The sequence below is a fragment of the Cyprinodon tularosa genome, unplaced genomic scaffold (assembly GCF_016077235.1).
Source record: "Cyprinodon tularosa strain WSP-4 unplaced genomic scaffold, ASM1607723v1 ctg182, whole genome shotgun sequence".
NCBI classification, from domain to species: domain Eukaryota; kingdom Metazoa; phylum Chordata; class Actinopteri; order Cyprinodontiformes; family Cyprinodontidae; genus Cyprinodon; species Cyprinodon tularosa.
Window position 1 is genome coordinate 738,183 of NW_024038624.1, and position 26,173 is coordinate 764,355.

The 26,173-nt window shown below is 38.7% G+C and overlaps 2 protein-coding genes across 3 annotated transcripts in view; one reads left to right on the forward strand and one right to left on the reverse strand.

Annotated features, from left to right (window-relative positions):
- Window positions 1-2,517: 2,517 nt before the first annotated feature.
- On the reverse strand, window positions 2,518-12,360 carry LOC119781817. Its single transcript, XM_038282414.1, has 3 exons — window positions 12,154-12,360; window positions 11,505-12,008; window positions 2,518-2,721 (listed from the first exon to the last, which is right to left on the reverse strand). The coding sequence occupies exons 1-3, from the start codon at window positions 12,358-12,360 to the stop codon at window positions 2,518-2,520; spliced, it is 915 nt and encodes a 304-aa protein (XP_038138342.1).
- A 2,388-nt stretch (window positions 12,361-14,748) lies between these two features.
- The window catches only part of mllt1a (MLLT1 super elongation complex subunit a), a 39,740-nt gene continuing 28,315 nt past the window's right edge, over window positions 14,749-26,173 (forward strand). For both annotated transcript variants that reach the window (XM_038282349.1, XM_038282350.1), the window contains exon 1: window positions 14,749-14,886. In XM_038282349.1, the coding sequence (XP_038138277.1) occupies window positions 14,875-14,886 (12 nt within the window). In that variant the 5' untranslated portion in view covers window positions 14,749-14,874. The remainder of the gene's footprint in view (window positions 14,887-26,173) is intronic.

Here is a 26,173-nt window from a genome sequence, read left to right on the forward strand (position 1 = left end):
CTGGAGAAGACTCTTATGGTGCGTAGTGGCTGTGGCAAACTTTTTTATAAAATCGCGACACAGCAGCCAATCAGGGAATGGTTGTAGGTGAAGCGTTTTCCCTTAAAATGGAATTCAGAGATAAACAATATTAACAAAGGTAGGAATAAGGGATGCTCTTAAGATGTCTTTAGGTATCTTTTAAAAACGCTGTTTTAATTTAGTTCTAATATGAGTGTTAATTACCTGCAGCACAAAGCCAGGTCTGTCACTGCCTTACTCCCCAGCATCAATGCTTTGTGGATGCTCAGATTTACAAGGTTTTGCCAAATCTGACAGAATCAGAGCTGCATCTGGATGAACCAAAGTGGACTCTTTTTTTCAGAGCTTTTTCAGGGCTTTTTCAGAACAATTTAATAGCAGTTCGTGATGTTATCAATTAATCCAATCAATCAATCAATCTTTATTGTCAACTACAATTTGCATTGTAACCAAGATTAAAGTTCCTATACAAACTTTTCATCACATACATTTCATAAGCTACATGTTTATGTTGTTTATGTTTATGCATTTAGCAGACGCTTTATCAAAAGCAACTTACTAAGTAGGCATTAGCGTAAAGGGTCTTGCCTAAGGGCCCCACACTGGCAGCTTATAGGGCTTGGGATCTGCGTTGCATTGTGGGATGTGGTGGCCATGTTGATGGCTACGCAAACGTTAACATAGCTCTGATACAACGTTGTTGAACGAAGAGATGTAGACGTAGAGAGAAAAAAGATCTTAAAATCCCGAAAAGCATCTGGAATTTACTGGGACACATTAAAAAGAGAAGCCAGGGACCGGTATGTTGACAAAATCAGCATTATTAATAATTTGGATCTATATGAAGATCCAAACAATGAGCGGAGCACCAACGACAACTTTTTTCCACAGTTTTGTATATCAGACTTCTTCGGCTACCTTGTTTCTTGTATGAGCGCCTATACTTTAAAACAGTTCCGAAGCTACAAGTCCTCGGAGTCTCAGGTGCAGTTCACAAATGGATGGGTTCAGGAGCTGCAGATCATAAAGACAGCAAACAGTGGGAACACAGTAATCTCTACAAAGGTAAGCTGTGCTCAGACGGGCTCTGGTAGTTGAGTAACTGCTAAACGTTAGTGCTAACAACCACTCACGCATGTAAAGTACTTTTAACTAGCTGCTATGTGTTTCAAAGGTGTAAAATAAAACCGTGCATCTTTAACTTACCAGAATGAAAGTGCAGGGAACACACTCTCACTGACATCGGGATACTGTGGAAAGTTATGTTTGGTCGTCTTACAGCTGCGATCCAAGCTAGCCGACAACTCTTTGTTATCTCTGACACTTGGTCTCTGTGTTTGCGCCTCCAGGCAGGAAAGTGGTGGAAAGTTAACCCAATTTCTATGTTTTTCCCATGGCGATCATGTGTTGCGCTGTTACAACCCACACTACAGCAACGGTTTACCATGGTTGAAATCAAGTTAAGGTGAAATTAATCAAATTAAAACATGGCTGAGAGGGAGTACAGTACGCGGTAGTCATAGGCAGTAGTATGAGCAGCGGTAAAAGACGCATTCAAGATGGCGGCGACGCAAACTAATTACGTCATGACGCCCACGCCCTATTCAGAGATTTGAACCCAGGTGAATGATTGAGGCCATGTATGCCAAAGAACACTTCCATTAGGCGTTTCACTACCCGGAAGCACAATTTGTACCATCAGCTCATTTGCGCATGTGCAAGCAAATAAATACACCATAAATAATGTAGTCATGACTTGGCCAACTAATATTGTAATTTCTTACACACAGAGTGTATGCAAAACAAAATCTCGTTTTGTACAGCTTTCAGACAATAAATGAGCAGCAGTTTAGCAGTGAAATGAAAATTTCCATTTAATAAAGTGCAGCAGTGATTCAAAAGCCTCTGAACACATCCAAGATTTTATCCCATCTCACCTTTGAGTTCAACAAGTGCAGCCAGCTTGCGTTCCATCGCATCCAGCTTGCTACTCAGGTAACGGCCTGCTCTTTTCCAGCCTGCGTGAGTGCATCAACCGCGGCCCGAAGCCTAATCATCGCCCAAATTGCCACTGACTGTCATAATCCTGGCACTGGTGGTTGGCTTTTTCCATCTGCTTCTGCTCACCTGCCTAATTGGCCCTGTGACTAATTACTGCCAATCTAATTCACCTGGTCCCAGCAGTTATTTATGCTGTTTGCTCTGCTGCCATCGGCACCTGATTGTTCAACCTGTCTCGTGTGAGTAACTCTAGCGTTCAAAGTAAGTTGTCTGTGTTGGTAAATTCTGATTGGCTTTGTGCCCTTGTATTTTCGGTTTTCGTCTTTTTTCCTGTCTGTTCTGCACAGTGTGATTTTTGGTCTGACTTCCTGGGTTTTGCTGGTCACCAGACTTGGACTGTTTTACTGACGTCGGCTTGGTTTCTCCCTGCATACCTCTTCGGCTCTCTGGTAACCTGGTTTCTGAAATTGTTCTGGACTGGATTTCGGCTTTGGATTATCCCTTAAGGAAGCCATTGCTTGCTCCGTGTCGGCTGGCACCAGCTCCCCCGCCCTCTGTGCTCTGAAGTCCAAACGACTGCAAGCGGTGGACAATCTCCCCCCGGGTTTCTCCTCTCTCAGTATCGTACTGAACTTTCAACCAGGTCAGTGACTTTTGTAGTCTTTTCCGCTCATCATTCTCGTCACTGACCTGACTTTTCTGTCTCAACAGAGAATCCAAGAACCCACACCGAGGAGTTTTTGTCGCCCTCATTTTGTTATTTCAATAAACTTGTTTGAAATTCAGTTTGTCTGCTGAATATTGGGTCCAGGTTTCAGCGTCCGTTACACTGGCATCCTCAGATCAGGTACCCTCCAAATCCAAAGAGAAGAATTTTGAGTATCATGCATCCAAACATGAATATGCTTTTGACGTCCTGCACTGACACGATCGTAAAAAAAACACACCGTTCTCCAATCCTTCCAGGAGTCTAGGGTGTATCCCATGAAGTATGTCCTGGCAGGACAGGGCGGGTCCCCTTTACCCTGTCTGTATTTGATCAATTGCATTGAGACACCAGCTGACCAGATCCATATTTGATTCGGCTGATATGAAAAAAGAAAAGGGGAGGTGTAGGAGCAGCAGGAAAATGCGACCACCTCCACTGTGTCATGATCAGCAGGTTTACTAGCCCAGATGCAGAACTCACAGACTCAGAGGCAGGATAAAAGTCCAATATTTTATTGGATGAACACAGGTTTCTACCTGGGAGGCAGAAAGGACAAGGCAGGTTAGGTTCAGGTTTACAGGTTTACAGGAAAACAGGTTTACGGGGTCAGAACAGGCAGGGTGGCACAAGCTTGCTTAACAAAAAACTGTTTAACAATCCGGCCCAGAGGGAAGCTCTCACCCAGCTTAAATAGGGAGAGCATAAACAGCTGCTTCAAATGAGCACCAGCTCTCAGGAGAGGATCCACGGCGCCCTCTGGTGGGCAAGCCTCTGGATCCCAACCGACAGCAGAAACCCTCAGGAAGGGATCCACATCGCCCTCTGGAGGGCAAACCTCTGGATCCCAACACACTGAGAGCAGAACAATCATATTAAGTGTCACCTGTGATTTTATTGTAAAATACCGACAGCAAGACCTCGACCTGAAATGCCATGGGGTTGCCAGGGGTAAAAGCAAGTCTAAAGCAAAGGGTAAATCTTAAACAATCATTCCAGCCACTAAATAAAATAAACATGCACAAGGTTATATTCATTACTAGCATAGGAATGACATGTGAGGTTATGCAGTATCTTTTTATCGGGAACGCACAGCACTAATGTCTGCCGGGTTTGTGATGTCAGCTGTAATATAAATAATTAATCTTAAAAACCAAATCAGCTCAAATGATAGTTTCACCTGCACAAATGAAGAAGCACTGAAAATGTAGGCTGGATAACTTTGATTTAATGCAGAGTTTAATGGGTGGATAGTTGACACCTGGATAGGGTGACCAAACGTCAGTTTTTCCCGGGACATATCCGTATTTCACGTCCTGTCCCGGGTGAGGAAATGTCCTGATTTCACTGCGCACGACGCTCCGTGTGACGTAATCCCTGAGCCGCGTCAGTGCGGGCAGCCCTGTTCTTAATCAGAGGCTCTTGCTCTGTTCGAAAACCTAGGACGCATCCTCCAAGGACGCGGTCTACCTAGACTGGATCCTTCGAAGTCCTTGAAAATAAGGAGGCCGGAAGAGTTTTGGCTGTAAATTCGAACAGGTCTACCCTTCGGCGGGTATGCTCTGTTGCTTAGCAACCGTGAAAGTTGACACACAAAGCAGGAAAAGAATGAATACCGAGGTTTTCAAAACTGTTTGTTTATTTATTTATTTTTTTAAAGTTAAAGTGAACAAAGACTACACTCACAAGAATCCAGAGTGGAATAAAGGTTCCAACCAACGGGAGCAGGAACAAATAAAATCTAATGATAGAAACCTTAGTCAGTTAAATAACCTGCTGCTGTCATTCTGCACATCTCTGATGTTGCTGCTATTTTCAAATATCCATTACTGTAAAAATGTCCATAGCTGCATATTGGTTATTTATTCTCCAGTTTTATATTGTTAAAACACTTTACAGAATTGTATTTTTTATATTTTAACTCTTCCCTATTATGTTATTCTTATACATTTTTCTAAGGTCCTAATTTGTGTGACCATTTTCAATAATCTTTCTGCTGCTGTAAATCTGCCCATTGTGGGACAATAAAGGGATTTTCTATTCTCTTCTATAAAAGGGGTAGAGAGATATAAGTAAATCTAAACATCTACAAAATAACCAAACATTACCGCCACATATCTGACTCAATAACCATTAAATCAACTATTTTCATTCATTTCAGACTATGAGACATTTGTTCTGCACTTTCCTCAGCTATGTATTTCACTCTTACGCAAGCCGGTAACGGCTCTCCTTTATGAAACCTAGCCATGTCTGCACTTTTTGATACCTTATTTCATTGGCTACAAAACCAATGAAATAACTTAACCAATAACAGCAGGACTATATGAGGTGTAATATCGCTCTACTCTGTGCGTCACTGGCTGACAGGCAAGGAGCATTTGTGAGACTTCAGCGACTCTCCCTGACTCAAATCAAGTCACACAAATATGCAGATAATTTTGACTTTTATGTAAGAAGACAATGTAAAGAAACATACCAAAAATCGCAGACAAATTTTTGAGGAGATAAGTTTTTTTAGCAAGATGCTAAGCATTAGCTATGATGAACTAACTTTTCTGATGTCAAAAAACGGATGCTATGCGGCGATTTTTTCATCATGAGATGTTTGATGTCTAACGATGTCTATATTAGTAAAAATTTTACCGTTGTAATTTCCGTGCCTTCTCAGTTATTAGTTGTAAACGCTATAAAAGAATAATTTCTTACAAAGTAGAAAGAACAGAGAAAGGTCAAAATAAGCTTTAAAAAGAACACAACTAATCCTTGTAATAAAAATCTATTCCACCCCTCTAAAAAACAAACAACACTCACCCACATACACATGAACTGGACCACATAACACACACTCGACCCCCACACCGTTTACACATGGAATGGCCCATGTAACATACCCCCCCTCACACTCCATTTACACATGGAATGCCCCATGTGACACTGTGACATCATTCACAGGCATCACTTAGAAGCTTTACTAATTCTAGCTCCGCCCCTACAGTGACATCATCATTTAGTTTTCTATGAGAACAGTACTTTCCTTAACCTCATCATTCTGACAAAGGACAGGCAACGTGTTCAGTCACAGTGACCAAATCTTCAGGAAACAGGATTTCTTCATACAGATCATTCAAATGGGTCGGAGAAGACAGCGTCTTACCTCTCAGAGCGAAGACCATAGTAGTCTTTCGTCTCACCAAGATTTAATGAAAGAAAACCAGGAACTACAACATACTATGGATAGTCTTCGCACCAAACTTGAGCGCTGCGGAAAAAAAAAGAAAACCAAACTTTGTACAGAAATTGAGGAGCTTTCTGATGAAAATGATTGTCTCAGAGCACAGGTTAGTTCACTCCAAACAGAATGTCAGAACCTAAAGCAAGAAAACAAACGTCTGATGGCATGTTGTAAAACGATGAAAACCGATTTGCAACAACAGATGAATGAGTTTAAGAGGAAACTCGATGAAAAAGATCAAAAACTTCAACAGCTTACAAATATACAGGTTGACAATGAAAAGCTACCAACGTCTTTTCAAGAGTTAAAAATGGAACTGAAACAGAATAACAAACAACTTAAACAGAAGCACCACAATTTAAAAAATTCTCTGGATGCAGTCAGCAGTAAAGAACAGCACAATATAAAGCTAAAATCAGAGATTAAAGCCTTAAAAACTGAAACCATTCACCTTAACCACAAGCTGTGTGAGTCAAAGATGATCCACATTCAAAAAGAAGACCAATTTCAACAAGAAGACAGGGAGATGGCCTTAGCACAAAAAGTACAAGTTGTAGCCCTTCAAATCGTAAAGGATTTTTTTACACCCCAGTCAACGTACAGGTACTGGATTTCACCATGGCTTTGCTGAATCTGAATTCTAGGATTCAGCAAAGCCATGCAGGATCATCCAAATCATGATCCTGACTTTTTTAGTTTTCATATACATTTTTATTTATGTCATTTTTTTTTTAGTCAGTAATTGACTGGGTTCACTCCAGGTGCTCTGGCCAACCACAAAAGCCTTATTTTTTAGTAATATTATTAGCATAGTAGGTTTAAGTATTTGTTTTATGTGTATCTCTGTGTTATCCTGCAATAGACCAGGTGACCTTTCTTTCCTAATCAAGTTTGCCTGTTTTCCTTAGTTTATATAGGTTCACTCCAGGTGCTCTGGCCAACCAAAAAAGCCTTATTTAGTAATAGTGTTAGCGTAGTAGGTTTAAATATTTGTTTTATGTGTGTCTCTGTTAAGCTGCAATAGACAAGGTGATATGTCTTTCCTAATCAAATTTGCATGTTCTCCCTTGTGTATGAAGGCTTTTTTCCAGGTAATTTTGGTTTCCATCTAAAAAAAAGCCTTATTTCTTTCATTAGTGTTAGCATAGTAGGAATAAATATTCGTTTTATGGGTCTCTTTATATCAGGTGAGTTGTTTTTCTGCACCAAGCCTGTAAGTTTAAGATATCTCCTGCCACAGCATGGGATTATTTTCTACTGTTATGCTGATGATACTCAGCTATATCTGTCTATAAATCCAGATTAAGCTAACCCATGACACAGACTACAAGCATGTCTCGATGACATAAAAACCTTGATGACTTTTAACTTTCTACTTCTGAAATCAGACAACAACAGAAGTTAAAGTCTTTGGAACAGAGTCTTTGAAAAAGAAGCTGATTAGTCAGTCGCTGAATTTGGAAGGGATTAAATTAATCATAGATCACAAGTCCATGCATTTGTACCTCAAGGCTGAACTATTATATTCTTTGCCATCAGGAAGTCCACAAACTGTAGTTAAAAGCCTTCAGCGGATCCAAAATGCTGCAGCCAAAGTTCTGATGAAAATTAAAAAGAGAGATCATGTCTCTCCTATCCTAGCATCTATTCATTGCCTTCCTATTAAATCCAGAATCTAATTTAAAATCCTCCTCCTCACATATAAAGCCTTAAATTGCCAAACTCCTTCTTATATTAGAGATATGATTGTTCCTTCTGTTCCTAACAGAGCACTTTGCACTCAACCTGTAGTAGTTCTTAGAATTCCTAAAAATAGAATGGGAGGCAGATCTTTTAGTTATCAGGCTCCTCTCCTGGGAACCAACTACCAGTTTTAGTCCATTAGGCAGACACTGTCTACTTTTAAAGCAAGAGGTAAAACTTTCCTTTTTGATAAGGGGCTAGTTAAAGGGTCTCAGGTTATCCTGAGCTATCTCTGTATTTATGCTGCTATAGGCTTAGACTGCTGGAGGAAATCATTCTGCTGCATTCTATCTTTCTTCAGTTTAAAAGGGAGTTTTTCCTCTCCACTGTTGCTACAAGCGTGCTTGGTGTGAGATATTGCTTTTGAGTCAATGAATCGATGCAATCAGCTGGTTTTCTTCAGATAGAAAACGTTGAACCCATTTGACTGTATGATCTGGTTGAATTGTCTCTGTAAAGAACCTTAAGATGACATGCCTTGTGAATTGGAGCTATATGAATAAACCGAATTGAGATGAATATTGATGCAATCAGGATTCAAACCCACCATGCCCATGGATTGTTTTATTTGTTTACAAATGTTTATCTGTTAATCTGCTTTTATTTTTCTTCTAGTTTATTATCTAATTCGCGTAAAGCACTTTGAATTGTCCATGTACTAAATTGTGCTGTAAAAAAAAAGCTGAAATTCCGCAGTTTAGACACATAACATATGTTTATTTTATTTTTTCAAAGCCATTGTGATGTGTTTATGGAGCCAAAGAGATTAGAATTGTGGCTGTAGATAATATTATTGCTGGAAATAAAGAACCTTAAAAGGAGCATTCCTCCTTAAATAAAAGTATTTTTTCTACATGCCTATACAATGTGATTCACTTTGTATTCTCTGACCCTAAATTTCTTACCTAGAAAGACATTAGTCCTCTAAACAAAGATCTGTGAAGTCACAGTGGCAGACTCTTTCCTTTATAGAGGTGGAGGGATATAGATACAAACACTAACGGAGCTTCATTAAGCTTCCTTAAACTAAGCTTCTTTAAAAAGTACAGTCTGCTTTGTACTTTCTGGTAGAGGTAAAGAGTGCTGTATTTATACTCTTCCAATACATCTATACTTAATCTAATTTATATGTTTATAAATGTGTATAGAAATGTGTGCAGATCAGCTGCTTGAAAGATATCAGTGCACATCCCAGAGTTTCTGCGATAATGTATGATCTATGGCAGCAAAGGTTAAATTGTCTGCAGTGTAGAAGTTTGAGTGTTTGGTACTGAGATTTGGGACATGGGTACAAATCCTGGAAATGTCTGGAAGGGTATTTGGTGTTAAAGCGAGGTGTAATGGTTTGCTGTAGGGTCCACTTAAACAACTAAAAGAACTTATCAGATTAATGCTGTCAGGTTTTTGTTAGTTAATTTAATTATTACATGGGTAGGTCCTTCTAGTAGTTTATTATTAGATTTTTATTATTATTATCATTATTATCATTATTATTATTATTATTATTATTATTATTATTATTATTATTATTATTATTATTATTATTTCTATTATTAGAAAATATAAAAAGGCATAATTAAGCAGTTCTTTAAACTTGCCACTAGAGAGCAGCAGCTGCCAATCTGAGGTTTGCTGTTCTGCTTGAAACGAGGAATCTGTGATATTTGTGGGTCTGGGAGGTTTGTTTTGGGTAAGTGAACGTTCACTTTATGAGAGTAAACAAATACACAGAACTGGATCAGAACCTGATTGTTTTTCACAGTCATAAATCTTAATATACTTTACATGATCTACGTTAAACTCTCAAAAGCTTAAACCTTCCTGTGTTATACTTAATCTATACATATGTAGATAGATAGATAGATAGATAGACAGATAGATAGATAGATAGATAGATAGATAGATAGATAGATAGATAGATAGATAGATAGATAGATAGATAGATAGATAGATAGATAGATAGATAGATAGATAGATAGATAGATTTGGGCCACATCCATCACTACAGATGTCCTCTGCTGCTTATCAATGATCATTTACATAGTGATGCTGCTAAACCATGTAAATACAGTTTTGACACAGCAATATATCAATATTGATGTAAATAAATGTTAAAATCAATGCAAAATTATTTAATTTCAGTATTTCCATCTATGAAACTAATTAACAGATAAGATTCTCTCAGAATCATACATCATCATCATTTTTGATTGTTTGTGCTTACGGATTATGACAACCTAAGAAGTATATATCTGCTAAAAATTCCGGCTGTTTCATATAGCTGGTGAAAAAAAAGAAAATGTATAATAAAGAAAAGTAACGTTGTTTTTTGAAGCATAAATTCCAGCAGCGGTCAATACCTATTGAGTTTCTCCACCGTCTCGTCTACATCTACAAGTTTTGCTCTACCACATATTTTCCCTCCACTCAACTTTCACATCAGTATAACAGTATTCAGCTTGTTTATATATTCTGTTAACAACAATTCACTTCAATGCGCCTTACAAAATAATACAGTTTTTCTCAAATGCTAAAACACATTTCACAAACGTTTCGTCCATGTTCTTCAATGTCTAAACACAACATCCTTTTCTAAAGCTACATAAACACAACCACACCTTCTCCCTTCAAAACTCAAACTTTCACACCAAAAGAGCAGCTCGAAGCTTTCAAAAATGTAAACACTATACACATCATTACACACTACAGCAAAACAATTGAAAACACAATGCTCAATTTGTGAGAAGGTTCTTTGTTACTGCCAATGCATATTTTTAGAAACTTTACAATTATGGATCTTCTGCAGAGGATTGGGCATTTAGATTTGTGAGTTTCATATGAAGGGTATAAATCTATAGTAAATTCTGTACACTACTGTAACACAACTCACTGCAAAAGCAGAATCTATTGCACACAACAGTACTTTTGAAAACATGATCAGGGTGTGAAGTTTTTTTATTAATTTTACAGTATTTACACCACAATCACTGTGCGGCATCATGTCGCTGAGCTGCATCAGGCCACATCACCTCATCCACATCACAGGCTATATTGTCTCTTCCCAGGCACCGTGGGAAAAACGCCCTGGAATGGCGGATCCATCCTTGGAAGTTCTCCACTGGGATGTCAACACACGCCAGCTCCATTGCCCTTAGGAGGTTTTCTCTAGTGCAGTGGTTCCCAAAGATTTTCTTCTGGGCCCCCCTTTGGATTACAATTAAATTTCCACGCCCCCCCCCCCCCCCCCCGCCAAAAAAAAGAATAAACTGGGCACACTCATCGTTCAACCAGATATAATAAACCTATACGCATATTTTGTTTTCAAAGTCCACTGAAGTTTATTTCACACTTCAGGTTGCAACAAAACAAACTACACCATCTTTAAAGTGGAACAACTGTATTTTTTTCATAGTTCTATACTGTAGATTAGAAGAGGATTCTTTGTTGTCTGTGTTATTTTAAACATATTTCTTTTTTTTTATTTGTTACAATATTTAACTTTGCTATAATCTATACATTAAAAAGCCTCTGTGCAAAATGCAGTGAAAACATTGAACAGCTCCCTGAGAGTTTTTTCTTTGTACTTTAATCCTCCCATCTTTTCAGTGGCTGTAGTGAGCCTGCTTTTTGCTGTAGATCTTCTCAAATCTGGGTTGCAGTGTCACAACTGTCCATTATGCTCAGTCAAGCAAGCGCTGTTTTTTTTTTTTTTTGTTTTTTTTCTTCATTCATCCATACCGCTTCCCGCGCCCCCCCCTGCAATGGCATTGCGCCCCCCCTAGGGGGCGCGCCCCACACTTTGGGAACCACTGCTCTAGTGTATGGTTGTCTGTCATAAACCTTCCATCTCCACGATGAGAAGAACTCCTCTATAGGGTTCAGGAAAGGGGAGTAGGGTGGCAGACAGACGTTTAAAAAGTGGTTACTGTTGGTGGTGAACCACTCACTGATTTGGTTTGTTGTTTGGAAGTGTACATTGTCCCAAATGATCACATAAATGGGATGTTCGGGCCCAGGATGGTGTTGTTGGCGGTCTAGGAGGATATCTTTTAGCTCCTCTAGGAAGGTTAGGAGATGTTGGGTGTTGTAAGACCCAAGGACAGCCTGCCGGTGGACAAGCCCCTCCAAACCCATGGCCGCACAAAGAGTAATATTACCCCCCTGTTGGCCAGGAACCTCAGTGATGGCTCTTTGGCCAATGATGTTACGGCCTCTTTGCCTTCGTTTGTGCAGGTTGAAGCCAGCCTCATCCAGGAAGAGGTACTCATGAGGTCTGGCCATCGCGTCAAACTGTAATATCCTCTGTGAAAATGTGAAAGTGCACAGGTGTTCAGAGCAACAGTCAATCAGGTAGCATATTACGTACTGTATTGTCCAGAAGTAATGTAGGCCACTGAGCAACACAGTATGTTTACTAACTGTACTGTGAACATGGATGTATACTTACTTGCACATACTCGTAACGTAGGTCTTGTCGTGCAGAGTTTCGCTCAAAGGGAACCCTATAGACTTGTTTCATCCGCATCTTTTGGCTCAGGAGAACTCGGTCTATTGTGGCCAAGCTGACATCATCAATGCCCTCAAAGTTCACATTATCGTCAATGTCTTTGTCTCTGATCTCCCGGAGTCTGATGAGGTTGTTCTCACAAACCATATCCACAATGGGGGTTTCTTGTGCCGCTGTGAATATGGTAGCCCACCCACCTCTATGTGGCATTCTTTCAACTCTAAAGAAAGAAACGTGTCGTCAATTGACATGTTTTACAATACAGTAACAACTGATTTGAAACTACTGTAATAGACTACTTTCACAGGCTTGTAAAATTGTATTGTGACAAAGAAAGCAATAGAGTACAATACCTGTTGTGTTGTCTGAATGCCCTGATAATGGTGGCCACGGTGAACCTACTCAGGTTTGGACGGACTCTTAGTCCTGCTTCAGCCATTGTCATGCCATGGACAATGACATGGTCAATGACTGTTGCCCGCATCTCTTCCGTAATGATAGTACGAGGTTGTCTTGCTCTCCCTCCTGGACCTTCTCTCCCTTGTTGGCCTTCTCCTCTTCCTCCTTGGCCTCCTCCTCTTCCTCCCTGGCCTGCTCCTCTTCCTCCCTGGCCTGCTCCTCTTCCACCATGGCCTGCTCCTCTTCCACCATGGCCTGCTCCTCTTCCTCCCTGGCCTGCTCCTCTTCCACCATGGCCTGCTCCTCTTCCTCCCTGGCCTGCTCCTCTTCCACCATGGCCTGCTCCTCTTCCACCATGGCCTGCTCCTCTTCCTCCCTGGCCTGCTCCTCTTCCACCATGGCCTGCTCCTCTTCCTCCCTGGCCTGCTCCTCTTCCTCCCTGGCCTGCTCCTCTTCCTCCTTGGCCAGCTCTTCTCCCTCCTCTGACGCGATTACCTCTTCCCCTGACTCTGCCTTCATCCATTGTGTTTGTTTGGAATCTTCAGCATTAGCAACAGGTGTTTTCAATTTTGAGTCGTTGTGTGTAATGAATGACGCCAGGTGTGTTCATTTTGTTCAAATATTGCTGACTGTGGCAAGCATTTTGCATCACATGAGCTTTCATTTGAGAATATGAGCAGAGTTCTTTTGCAACTTGTGTTTTAGCAAGGAAAAATGTGTTAAGATTTATGCGAATAGAGGATTGTGTTTTGTGAATTGTGTCTTCATGTGAAATGTGTTTATGATATTGGAAAATGATGGCTAGATTTAGTAAATGTGTTTAGACAACTGGTCATTTGGTTTAGAGGATTGGCTTTTGTGTTTTAGCATTTGAGAAAAACTGTAAGAGAATTTAAGTCAATCAAATAGAGAGATTCAATGTCAGTTGCCTACTTTCTAGTAATGATACAGTGATGCTTCAAACTGGTTGAACAGTTTCCTGTCTAAGCAAACCCAGCAGATTAGACTGAGTCCCTGGATAATTGCTTGCATCGTGTCATTAACTTTGCAGCAATCCTCCGTCACTAGCATACCATTTTTTGAGAAACTGAATTTTAGGCTGTCATAAGCTTACAAGTTTTAATTATAACATCAAAAAAGATATAAACTATAAATATAAAATGTATCTGTATTTTATGAGTTGAAATATGGGATTTTCACTTTCTGAATCATGCAACTAATTAAACCAAATATTTGTACACATGATGTGGATTTTAATAAGTTTGAGTATGATTACAAATACCAGAAGCTTTGTGGGTTTTTAAGAGAATTATCTAACAGAATTTAATTCACAGCACAGTGACATTAAAAGTAACAGAAATATGTTTTGGGTTCTATTCTTTTCCAAAATCCAGGTTTCCTCTTTATGATGCATTTCTTTGTTTGTTTTTTTTTAAATCTATTTAAAAGTTAAAAAATACAAATAAAGTGTTGTTTTTTCAAGCAATGTAACAGCATTCTTAAGCATTCTTTGTAACTCAGTTTTCACAATTTCTGTTTCTCACTGTTACAGTATCTAACAAACCCCTTTAATCAACATTAGTTTTTATACTAAGTATTAGTTACAACACAGATATTTAGATAAACTTTGTGATTTCTGAAGACAATTGGTTCTGGTGGATTTTATTTAGGGGTATCGTTATCTCAAGGTTGCAGATCCATGTGTGTTGTAAAATGTGAGATTCAGGCTTTTTTATTTACTTTGTATTGTATTTTATGATAAATCCTATAGTTAAAAGTATAATAAGTCGTATCAAAATATGATAAAGTGCAATAGGTATGAATATTTTCACAATTCACTATAAATTGTGAAAATATTCATTTTTTATTCACTATAAAATCGCTTTTGATGGGGTAGTAATCAATTAGTACTAAGTGGAATTTATAATTGAAACTGAGCGTTAACTATTGGGACTCTCCTGCTGTCACTCGAGACAACCACCAGAAAATACTTCAATTGTATTTGCAGACCAGCTTAAGCCCCGCCCTTCCTCTCTTCCTATTGGTCATTTATCAGACCAAGGCTTGAGTTCGCGGCTCTCTGATTGGTCCGGACAGCTTTCTGTTTTGATCGTCTGCCAGAAGCCGTCTGGAAGGGGAGGGGACCCGTCTGCCTTCCGCTTCTGGGGCTGGATTGACACACAATGAGGAGCAGAGAGGCCGGGGAGACGCTCCACCAACGCCGCTGTAAATAATTACAACAATCACAGAGGCCGGAGAAACATGGAGAACCAGGTACTGTTCGTGTCTCCTTTTGATATGTGGTATTTTAAAGAGCAAAAGGGCAGCAGGTAGCTCACTGGCGGAGGAGGGATGAATGTTCATTTCTGTCCGTGAGAAAGAGAGAGAGAGAAAAAAAAAACCTCGTAGTTGTTTGGTTGTGGAGCCCAGCTAGCTGGGCACTCATACATCGGTATTTACTACTACAACACCCGCCACCGCTGCACAGCCACGTCCAGACACACAAAGACACCCCCGCTTGGTTGTTACTCTGCCCCGGTAGCTTCACAAACTCACGCAGACGGTTAAAGACTGAAACTGTATGCTTATAATGGGACTTTGGTGTAGCTATGCTAAGCTAATTTATGTATGAGGAGTGTGTCGGCCGTTGGCTAAAGGCTAAGGAGCTGCTGCTACAAGGCGCCGGGGGGTGGGAGGGGAGGTTTGTGATTTGTCCTGCCCCAGGTTGGGCAGCTGAGGCTGGGTGTTGTCTCCGGCCTGAAATCTGAACAGAAAGGAGCTGATAGCAGCATGGATCTAACTACCCTGGACTGTGTTTGCATTGTTTCACTCAGTTTGTTCATGTTCGCTGCCTTCATAGCTGCTTTGGGCTCCTGCGCTCTGTAGAAAAGTAAGGAATCCAGGGAAAGTGTTCTTCAATGTTGGAAAAGTCTGGAAAAATAAACTATAGCAAGGAGAAATTATGTCTATTTCTGGACTACTTGCCTTATTGTCTGAATTTTAAATGCATGCATTTATTCAGTAATAATATGCATGCACACATTAAAGCAATAATTCATCCATCCACACACGTATTTTACCTTCCAAACAGCATCTATCAAAAAAGGCTTTCTATTTTTTTCCAACCATACATCCTTTTTTATCTTTTTTTTTCCCATGTTGCATCTTTTCATAGAGCCACCCATAAATGCATCACGCTTTCAATGGATTCATCCATAAATAGACCTATTTTTCTATCTATGAATGTTTATGTTTTTTCTTTCATACATCCACAAACGTATCTATTATGCAATGCATTTATTCGTCTTTATTTGCTTGCACCTGCATAAAAATAAATTACTTCCAGTTTATTTCTCCGTCTGATTTCCTGTAGCCCTCTTTGCATAAGTTGTACCATCTACCCATTTGCAGGATTTGTTTTCATCCATATATTTAGATGATCAGCAAATTTGTGAACAATTCATTGTGATTTTTTTTCTTTTTGGTTATGTTCGAATTTGTATAATAAGGACTTGAGAACTTTAGAAATTAATGTGGCATGAGGCAAAATCTGTCAGAGGAAAGGCTTCTAAGCGAGGTTTTAGTTGAAATTTAAAAATACACAAAATGTATGTATTTAAAAAGGATACTTTTATCTAACACAAGACTAAAATAACTTTCAAATAATCTATATTTTAGTTAGTAAGAATTCTGTATAATTTTAAAACCCGAAAATTTTTTGGGATGATTTTTGTCCTTCAACTTTATTTAAGCTGAGCTAAACAAAAAGTCGTGAAAGAAATGTATTTTAAGGATTAAATTTTGTAGTGATGCACTGGGTCGATATTGGCCCAGACTTTGGAAAATACAGATTCAATTACAGAAAATACTGATGTGCCATCAGTCTGAACCCTGATTTTTACTTCAATTATTTTTGGGTAGAAAGTTGAAGCCGATTATTCTTTTTCATCCTCCGCTTAAAGGAATAGTACACCCAAAACATGATTAGCCTTCATTTTCTACTCACCCCCATGCTGAACAACACTCTGGAGTACTTTTTTGATATCTCAAATGCATCTGGAGATCTGGCAGGCTTCTTGCTGTCTGCTGACATTCAAATAATGGAGGTCTATGGCGCCCAAGGCAGAAAGGTCCATAAAAGTCCACAAAAAACGTGTCAATATTCCTCCATACTGCTCGTCCAATGTATTCCAAGTGTCCTGAGTGGGTAGCGTCCATAATGTACTCGAAACGAAGTCATTTAGAATGTTTTTAGAGCATAAACAGTAGTGTATAGGATTTCCTAAAAGCGCGTTCACGAGTCTACGGAAACCGCGGCAGACCAAACCAGATGAAAGTGCGCATTCAGCATCTGCTCTGCCAATAATGCAAGCGTAGAAGAAGAAATGTGCTGCTTACCTGTGCAAAGAAAGAAACAACGAAAGAAAAATGTCTGAGGACTTCAGTGTTGAGGAAGAGCATGAGTTTTTTGCCGAGCTGAATGCGCACTTTCATCTGGTTTGGTCTGCCGCGGTTTCCGTAGACTCGTGAACGCGCTTTTAGGAAATCCGATACACTACTGTTTATGCTCTAAAAACATTCTAAATGACTTCGTTTCGAGTAAATTCTGGATGCTACCCACTCAGGACGCTTGGAATACATTGGACGAGCAGTATGGAGGAATATTGACACGTTTTTTGTGGACTTTTATGGACCTTTCTGTCTCGGGCACCATAGACCTCCATTATTTGAATGTCAGCAGACAGCAAGAAGCCTCCCAGATCTCCAGATGCATTTGAGATATCAAAATAGTACTCCAGAGTGTTGTTCAGCATGGGGGTGAGTAGAAAATGAAGGCTAATCATGTTTTGGGTGTACTATTCCTTTAAGTTATAAAAATTACAACAAACATTATACAAGACTCAATCTAAAACAAAACAAAACATATCAGCAAATGAAACAAGACATCAACAATGTATAGCAAATGGAGGACAGTAGAAATGCACGCACTCGGCAAGATGTCAAGACATGGTTGCTAAATGCTCTAATAAATCAGCCAATACATGCAAAACATGCCAATATCAACTGAAAATATTGGCTGGGTGACATGTATCGGTTTTTCTCTAAATAATGACCGATATTTTCTGGTGTTATATATTTCTTTACCCTTTCGACGCCTTGAAAAACCAACTATAGTTCTGCTTCAGTTAAATGTCTGCCGTCCTGAGCTGCACCACAATCACTGACCAAACTAACATCCCATAACACTCCCCCCTACTGAAACAAAACCACCAACTACAAGGAAATAAATGTTGTTCTTAATATCGGCTTATTTTTAATCATTGCGCCATTATGATGTTCATTAAAATGATCAAAGCTAACCAACATTATTAAGGTCAATATATCTAAATCCCTGATGAATGAAAGACTATTTTAATGGTCAAGCTAAATTGTACTTTCTGCATCTAAAATCTTATATTTAGTTAAATGTAAATTTTTAATGTTTTGTTGTTTTTTTGAATGGCAACAAGTGCAATGCCTTTATAACAATAAGTGGTTCTGCTTACACTGTTCTTCAAAATGATTGTTGTCCAGAGATAAAAGGAAAAGAAGTGTTTTCAGTCTGACCGTGCCTAGCCTGAATAGGCTTGTGCTTTATGCTGCCTCCATGTGGTGTGGTAAAGACGATCCTTACCACTTGTAAAGTGGAAATTACCAGCGCACTGTGCTGAAGTGCTTTTGTTGTGGTAAAGAAGAGAAACATGTTGGATCCAAAGATTATCTTGACCAGGAAGGTACAGGAGGAGACTTGCTAAAGGAAGACTTGCTAGTTCATCTGCTAACGGAAGAACATGCATTGAATGTACCAACCGATTGCTGGTGAGCATCTGATCAAATCAAACAATAATGGTCATTTTAAAAACAAGTTTAAGTGTTATGTTTTTTTTTTTACTATACATGTCACCGCATTTTGTAGGCTATAGACAAACGGAAGAGAAAGCTAAACGATGCAGTATACTACATATAGAATCGTTTCACTGCTCTCCGCCATGTTGAAAGGTCAAAGTTTATGTGAGCAACTCGCCGATTATAGAATTTTCCCAGCTTTCCAGTGGAAATTACGACATGAATGGGTGTTCATGTGCAATTTTTCATGTCGGCTTTTGTATTTACCATAATTATGAAACCCATGAAGGCACCATTCAAGCATGTATGAATCTCTAGCTGACCTTTAATCAGCAACAACATCCACACTTTGGAGTGTTGTCAACCGGATGCCAGTACCACGAAGCAGGATTGCTGGGATAGGAAGACAACTTCAGGTTTAACTCTGACTTTCCACTACTGCAAAGCTGGATTGCTAGTCACCGTAGTAACGTACTCTGAACAGCTCCGGGACAGGATAGCTTTCAGGATTGATCTGAATCCTAAAAAAATGACCCGATTTGATAAGGAGCACAAAAAAACGTAAACAAAATCGCATATAAGGAACTTGAAAATCAAACTGTAGTTAAAACAAAATATTGTCTTGACAAATTAGTAGTAGTTTTTTTTTTTTTTCTTCCTTTGCCTCCTTCTTGACATACCAACATTTTACTTTTTTGTATTTTTCTCCTGTATAATATCCTCTAACACTGCTGGCATTTATTTGTTTCATGTTTAATTGACATATGAAGCAAAATTTAAATCGGAGCGCAAATTGTGAGAAGATCCTTCTGGTTCACTATAATTACTGGTATAAGTGATAGAGGTTTTTATGGGCTGGGCTGGCATATATGCCAGATCCTGGAACAGTGTGTCGGCTGTGTGGCCCGCAGGAATGAGTTCCTCACTGTATCACACACTGGATGTATGGCCATGAGATATTATGCAACCAGCAGCTTTATGTATACTGTCAGGGATGCAGAGCCCCTTTGATTGAACACAGTCTATAAAAGGATTTTATTCCATTGCAGGTGATTCATTACCTGGATTTCTGTGAGATTTCTTATTTGTCAAAGTATCAAAATCAAGTTATTAAATATACATTATAAATCAGAACATTAGTTATGCTGAAACCCTCCTAATGGGAGTTTAATGGCAAACTGCTGTAAAAAAAAATAAATAAAAAAAGTTCTGATACAGTTCAGAAATCAGGAAGATTTCCCTCAAACTGATCACTTCTTGTATTAATATGACACAATCATGGCATCAGCCTCCAGCTTTATTGTAGCCCAAATGTTATTAAAGTCCAACTAACTAGATGAAAATATGTTTCTGTGTTTTATTTTTATCTGCTCTCAAGTCCTCTTTGCTCTCCAGAGGACTTGGACTATGCAACACAGGGATGCAGTCTCTGTTAAATGACACTGATGTCTAACTTGTTCATCTACGCAGTCAGCAATCCTTTGCTACGTCATTTGCCGTCTCTTTGATGATGCCACTGTATTTGACTTTCCATTGAGACTATTTTTATCCTCTTCGTGTTTCTGTAAGATAAGTTGTTGTTTCTCACAGTTCTCACAGAAATATGGCGCACTCCCTACCCGCCCATTTATGCGTGCCGGTTCAGATTCATGATCAGTTCAATTTGTATTAAGTTAGCGAGTTGATAACCAGCTTGGTGGTACCGCTGATCCTGATTGCCATTTTTCTAAATTGGTTAAGCTTCGCCTCGTCTTTTCCTGTTTGGCTGTGACACTATCCTGGAGAGAAATATCAGCTGCACTGCTATATTACCACCTTTGTTTATAGATGTTGAACATTGGCCTGTTTTTCCGCTGTGGTCCTGTTTCTCTGACTGTGACTGACTGAATGTGCTCTCTTCGTCCTCTGACATGGAAGCTGGCTCGGAGCCCGTCTGCCTGGCTGTGTGTTTCCTGGACAGGGCCGCCTTTTACATTTGCTTTCTGTGTCTATGCTTTTGTCTCCTTGAACCCCAGTTGGCCTCAGCAGATGGCCGCTCACACTGAGCCTGGTTCTGCTGGAGATTTCTTCCTGTTAAAAGGGAGTTTTTCCTCTCCACTGTCCCTACAAGCATGCTTAGTGTGAGGTATTGCATTAGAGTCAATGAGTCGATGCAATCAACTGGTTTTCCGTGGATAGAAAACTTTGAATCAATTTGATTGTATGATCTGGAGAACTGTAAAGTTCTGTGAGATGACGTGTTGTGAATTGGCGCTATAGAAATAAATGGAATTTAAATGAATTTAGCTCCATTCATGGTACGATCTTTTGATCCAGTAAGGCCTATCTGTGATGCATTTATTGAACACAAGTTAACTTTTTTAGTTTTTGGCTGTGAAACCAATATCTACAATAACACTTCTGTTGAAGCTTTATTTAACCAATTGGTTAATAAACGGATCACTTGTTCTCAGACCTTCATAGTTGACATTTGTTCTCTCTTGATCAGGGCATTTCTAATATTGTACGCAAAAAAGTGATAAAAGAATGCACGACTGCATGCTGATATCAGTCAATATTTAAGGCTGTAACAACAGTATTGGAAATTAGAAAGTTTTATCAGTACACCACTGTTAACTAGGTTTCTGTTTTTAGGCTTTCCCAGGTATGAAAGGAGATCTATGTTACCAACCTTTTCTCTACCCACTTTATTTGCTCATAAAAAGAACCTTTTGAAATAGATATGCAACGTAGTTTGATTAATATTGTAAAAAAAAAAATTATTCAAACTATGCAAGATTTGTAATTTTTAACTGTAATTGGGAGCAATGTAAATGTTGTAGTGATTAAACACAAACCCCATGAAGTTTAAAACTAAAGAGTTTTTATTTTTGGTTGCTGTTCCTCTCCTGACAATTAACATTTTGTTTTCTCATTAAAAAAAAATAATAAATACTTAAAACGGTTTTGGAAAATGTTTACTATGTAAATTTACAAGGCTTTCACTCTTAATGTACATTGACTAAAGATTAAAAAAATATATTTTGGTGAATCGAATAGAAAATGTGTCCGCTGGCTAATCCAGTTTCCATGATCCCATGTTGTAACCCATAATTTTAAGGGTTGGTTTGTGATCCAAACGTGATTAATGTATAAAATTGCTCGCTCAGAGCTTATGTCATCACAAGTAGAACATTTTAGTTTGCAGAAAACTCACTTAGCCAAATGATATATCTGCTCTCTTTGGAAGGAACACAGCTTCATTCGTCTCAAATGCCTGAGGCAGTTAAAGGCTGAGTTTTCAGGGTGAAGCGGCACACGCTGTGGAAAGTGGCTCATCCACTTTCATGGGGGTAGACTCGACTTAGAACGGACTCCCTTTGAAGTTTAAACCACCCAAGGAAGACTTGTGGTACATGTTAGGAGCTAATTTCAGTTTTCTTATCCATGCTACACAGAACTGAAGATTAAAAGCTGGTATTTAAGATTACTTTTATTTATTTTAGTTGTTACATTTAACTCATCAGTGTCCAAAGAAAACAGATTTTAACTGTATTTCAGTGAGCATCTCTTGATTTTGACATTATGAATCTACTCATCTTGATGATCAGAAATGAAAGTTAAAAAAAATATATTTTAAAGGGTTTAAAAACCCTTTTTCTCTGAAGTAATGATGGTATAAAAAGTAGAGATACATCAGTCAGACATTTGTGGCTCAGGTCAGTTTTCCTCATTCAAAATAACTTGATCCCGTCCATTTTTATTATTTGCTTTTCTTTATGATTAATAATATTACAGCCACTGCAAAACAAGTGTTCACTCTTAGTGGAAACTGGTGGTTTTTTACAAGATTTGCACAAATCAATGTTTTTATGAAAAATCTTTAAAGGATAAAGCAAACAATCTTTCCAATACCATAGCCAGTTTTTGGTTAAATGTCCTACCGCTGTCAATCAAATACTGCAGAAAAGGATTGTAATAATTAAAAAAAATGATTCAATCTATTTCTAAGGAAATGCATTAACAACAAAATCTGGTCACTGGTTTAAAACTGGGCGAGAACAGTGAAATGTGACCTATTCTCAGAGAGATTTTTGTGTAATTTGCAAAAGTAATGTCTGGAGAAAGGTGCTTTTTTTTGTTTTTTTATTGTTTCCCACAGATGGAAGAGCAGTGAAAGCTTTGCATCTCTTATTCTTCCTCATAAATATGTGGCCTCAAGTTTGTTGTTTGAAGCTCAAAATTTTTAATGTTTTACTTTCTGTTCTCTGTAACCCTGAGCTCCTTTAATGCAAAGTGATTTATTAAAATGTTTAATTGATTGTTTGTCCAAGTGTTCCCAGCTTGATATATATGGAGCATGTGTTTCTTACTTAGTCAATTTCTATTCTTCGTTGGTTGCTCTTAGTGTTGCGCCAATGCCGTCGTTTGGCCCTGATACTGATACCTGGCTGTGCAGTTTGGCCGATACCGATACCATCTGTTTGAAATCGATGTGTGCATATATGAAGAACTGCATACTACTTGGATGTAAAATAATTGCCATCATGGCTTTGTCACGCTGCTGCCTACCTTTGTGAAGCAGGAAAAAGACTAATACAAAGTGAATCCAGTAGAACCTTTTATTGCCTACCTGGAATGGGTGACAATAGTTGAATAAACTTTTGGCTCTCTAAATGGTATCGGTGCCCTATTTGTTGGTACTCGTCGACACCGATACCACCATTTTAGTGCATCGCCAGATACTGGCATCGGTGCAATACTAGTTGCTCTCTCAGTTAATGGCGTGTTTTTAGACTAGACGTTCTCAAACCTACAAAATGGTAGCAATAAAATAGCATCAACAACTATTGTGTATTCGCTTTATTGTATTTGTGACGTTATAATAATTTTAACACATAAAATTGCTTCATCATTATCATTGTTATAGTTTAGTTTAATTTAACGGATCTTAGGGTCCCATACTTGATGATCTGTGACACACAGAAAGGTCATGACCCCAGCTTTGCGAATCAATGTTTTAGAGTCTCTACACCACAGTTGGCGATTCTCAATCCTAAATTAGTTTACGCTTGATTAAATAAATGATTGGTCACAATTAAATAAACACAGTAAATTATTACAACCTTAATTGGTAAATTAAAATATTTCATCACAGTGGTTGGTTTTTTCAGATGGCTTCATGGGAGACTTTGTGCATCTGAGCTTCTTTTTTTTTTTTTTTTTTACCGGCTCTTATTGCAGGCTCACTACAGCTGGGTTGACATGTTTGATTTGTCATGCGGCTTGTTTATATTCCAAACTCTCCATTTCACACACCCTGATTGCAAAAACCCGCTCGCTATCATTGGAGGTTTCACAGAGAGTGTTTTTAGTTGCTCAGCGTCTCTCTGGGATTTTCCTAAACAGATTACTGGTCCAATGTCCCCGGTGGTTCTGGAAAGCTAATGTAGGACATGAATTACTGATCTTCCCCCAGAGACTTCTTTGGTCCCTGTGTGTGTCTTCTCTTTGGGGAAAATGTTCCTTCTCTTTCAATTATTTATTAGCTTGAAGATATTGGTGAGGTTTTTATTTATTTTTAGCCACCAGGAGTTCATTGTTTTCATGGGAGCCAGCATGTCAGCCAAACCGTATTTCCCCTCACATTGGATGAAAACAAAAACATGATGATGATGATCACATCATCACCAGTTTAGCAGCTTTTCTTTGTTTTTAAATCTTCTGCATTTATTTTATTCAAAGTCACATGAAGTAGAAATCTATTTAAATCGCTCCTAAATGTGATCTTGTTTATTATTTTTAGATGAATTAGCATTTTATTACTGTACAAAGGTAACCATGTGTGTATTAGTCTTGTATTCTGCATTTAAATTTATGTTTCTATTTCTGTCTTAGATTTTTACATTTGTTCTACTCTATTTGTGAGGAATTTAATGGTAAATAGCCAAAACCTATAGCCATTTTTTTACTAGTAACTTTTCAGGGAATTTCTCACTTTGAAACTTTATATGCAATTGTTTTAATGATGTGCTGTGTTTAAACCTAATGAAATTATATTGTTATTGAGTGTCTGGTACATTTTGTGAAATAAAGGTAGTTAAAGTTGCATGGAAAGAGTCGAAGCAGAGTTTTCAAAAGAAAACTACCCACCGCATATTGGCTCTAAGCTCTCCTGGATTCTCCGGTAAAGACCTAGAGCAGAGCGAAGAGTTACACACCTAGATCTTTTTTCTCCTCACTATCTGACAATAAATTAGTAAAACCTTTTTTTCCCTTAATGCAACATTTTGTTTTATATAAAGATTACCTTTAAAGCCACATTAATAATTTAATGGCATTGTAAGCTTCTTTAATGCGGCGTTTCTAAACAGTGATAAGGTTTTATTTTAGCTTCCTCAACACTGAACTCAATTGCTCACCTGGAACAACATCAAGTCAGATGTTAACATCTTTTTTTATATGGGAAAATCCCCTAATATGCTAACTTAGCTCATTTTAGCGTTCAACCATCAAATGTCGGCATTTTACTCAAACATTCCCCATCAATAACAAGAACGACTACCAGGTGGGTTTTATTGCTGTAGATAAATACTGTAACTGGAATGCAGTTTGGTTCTCTGTTGCTCACTTCTTAAATGTACAGGGCTTGACTATAATTTAATAGCATACCGTATATTGATCGATAGACATGTGGCGCAATAGAAAAAAAGAGGATTGATTAAAGTTTGATATAGAAACACAGTTTTCCTTCCTTTTCATTCAAGTCTATAATGTAAGTCAGGGGTAACCAATTAATAATCAGCGGGGTCCGAATAAAGAAAATCCACAACCAGTAAAGGTCCGGACACATTTTTAATGATCTGTTACTTTAAACAGAATTAGACACTGAAATAAAGTGGGGTTTTTATGCATCTATGTTATACATAGAATTAAAAAAATAATAGAATTTTAAAATCTAAAGAGTTGTTTGAAGTAGAGAACAACAATCGTTCAGTTTTCTTTCTTTTTTCTGTCTTAATGAGAGCAGTGGGCTTTATGCTGCCCTGCAAGGCTTTAAACCTGGGTCTGATTGGAGACAAAGCCATTCAAAAGCACATATCAAGGTGCTTATTTTGAGCCTGGATCCATATTTATTTTTGATTCTGTTCATAGTGGAGAATCCTGCTTCACAGCAGCAGGTTGAGCCAAACATACTCTAAATGTGCAGGGTCATCTTTGAGCACACCATTTCACTTTTCTGCCCCAGTTCTCTGCAATTCTTACAGCAGTCCACACTTTCTCTGCTCTCTTTTTCTCATCGTCTTCTCCCTCTTTCCCATCGCCCCCCTTGCCAAAGGTTTGCCTGCTGTGTCTAAAAGTAGCAGCAGCAGCAACTCAGACTGAAACAGCTCATTGGCTAATTTGTATCATGTGCAGCCTGGTCCCGGTTACCATATTAACAGGAGAAGCGGCGCAAGTGAAGTTAAACACTGTCATCGGACAACATACGGTAATGTTTTAAAACAGGCTGGGTCTTGATTAGCCAATAGCTGGGTCCGGATCAGGACAAATCCGTGACCTCTGATGTAAGTTGATGCTACAGTCACCATTTCCCACCAACCAATCACAATCGTGGACCCAGGCACGCCGTCATAGAGCGCCCCCCTCTCAAACCACAACACAGAGTTTGCCAGTTTGGCAATATTTCTGTTAT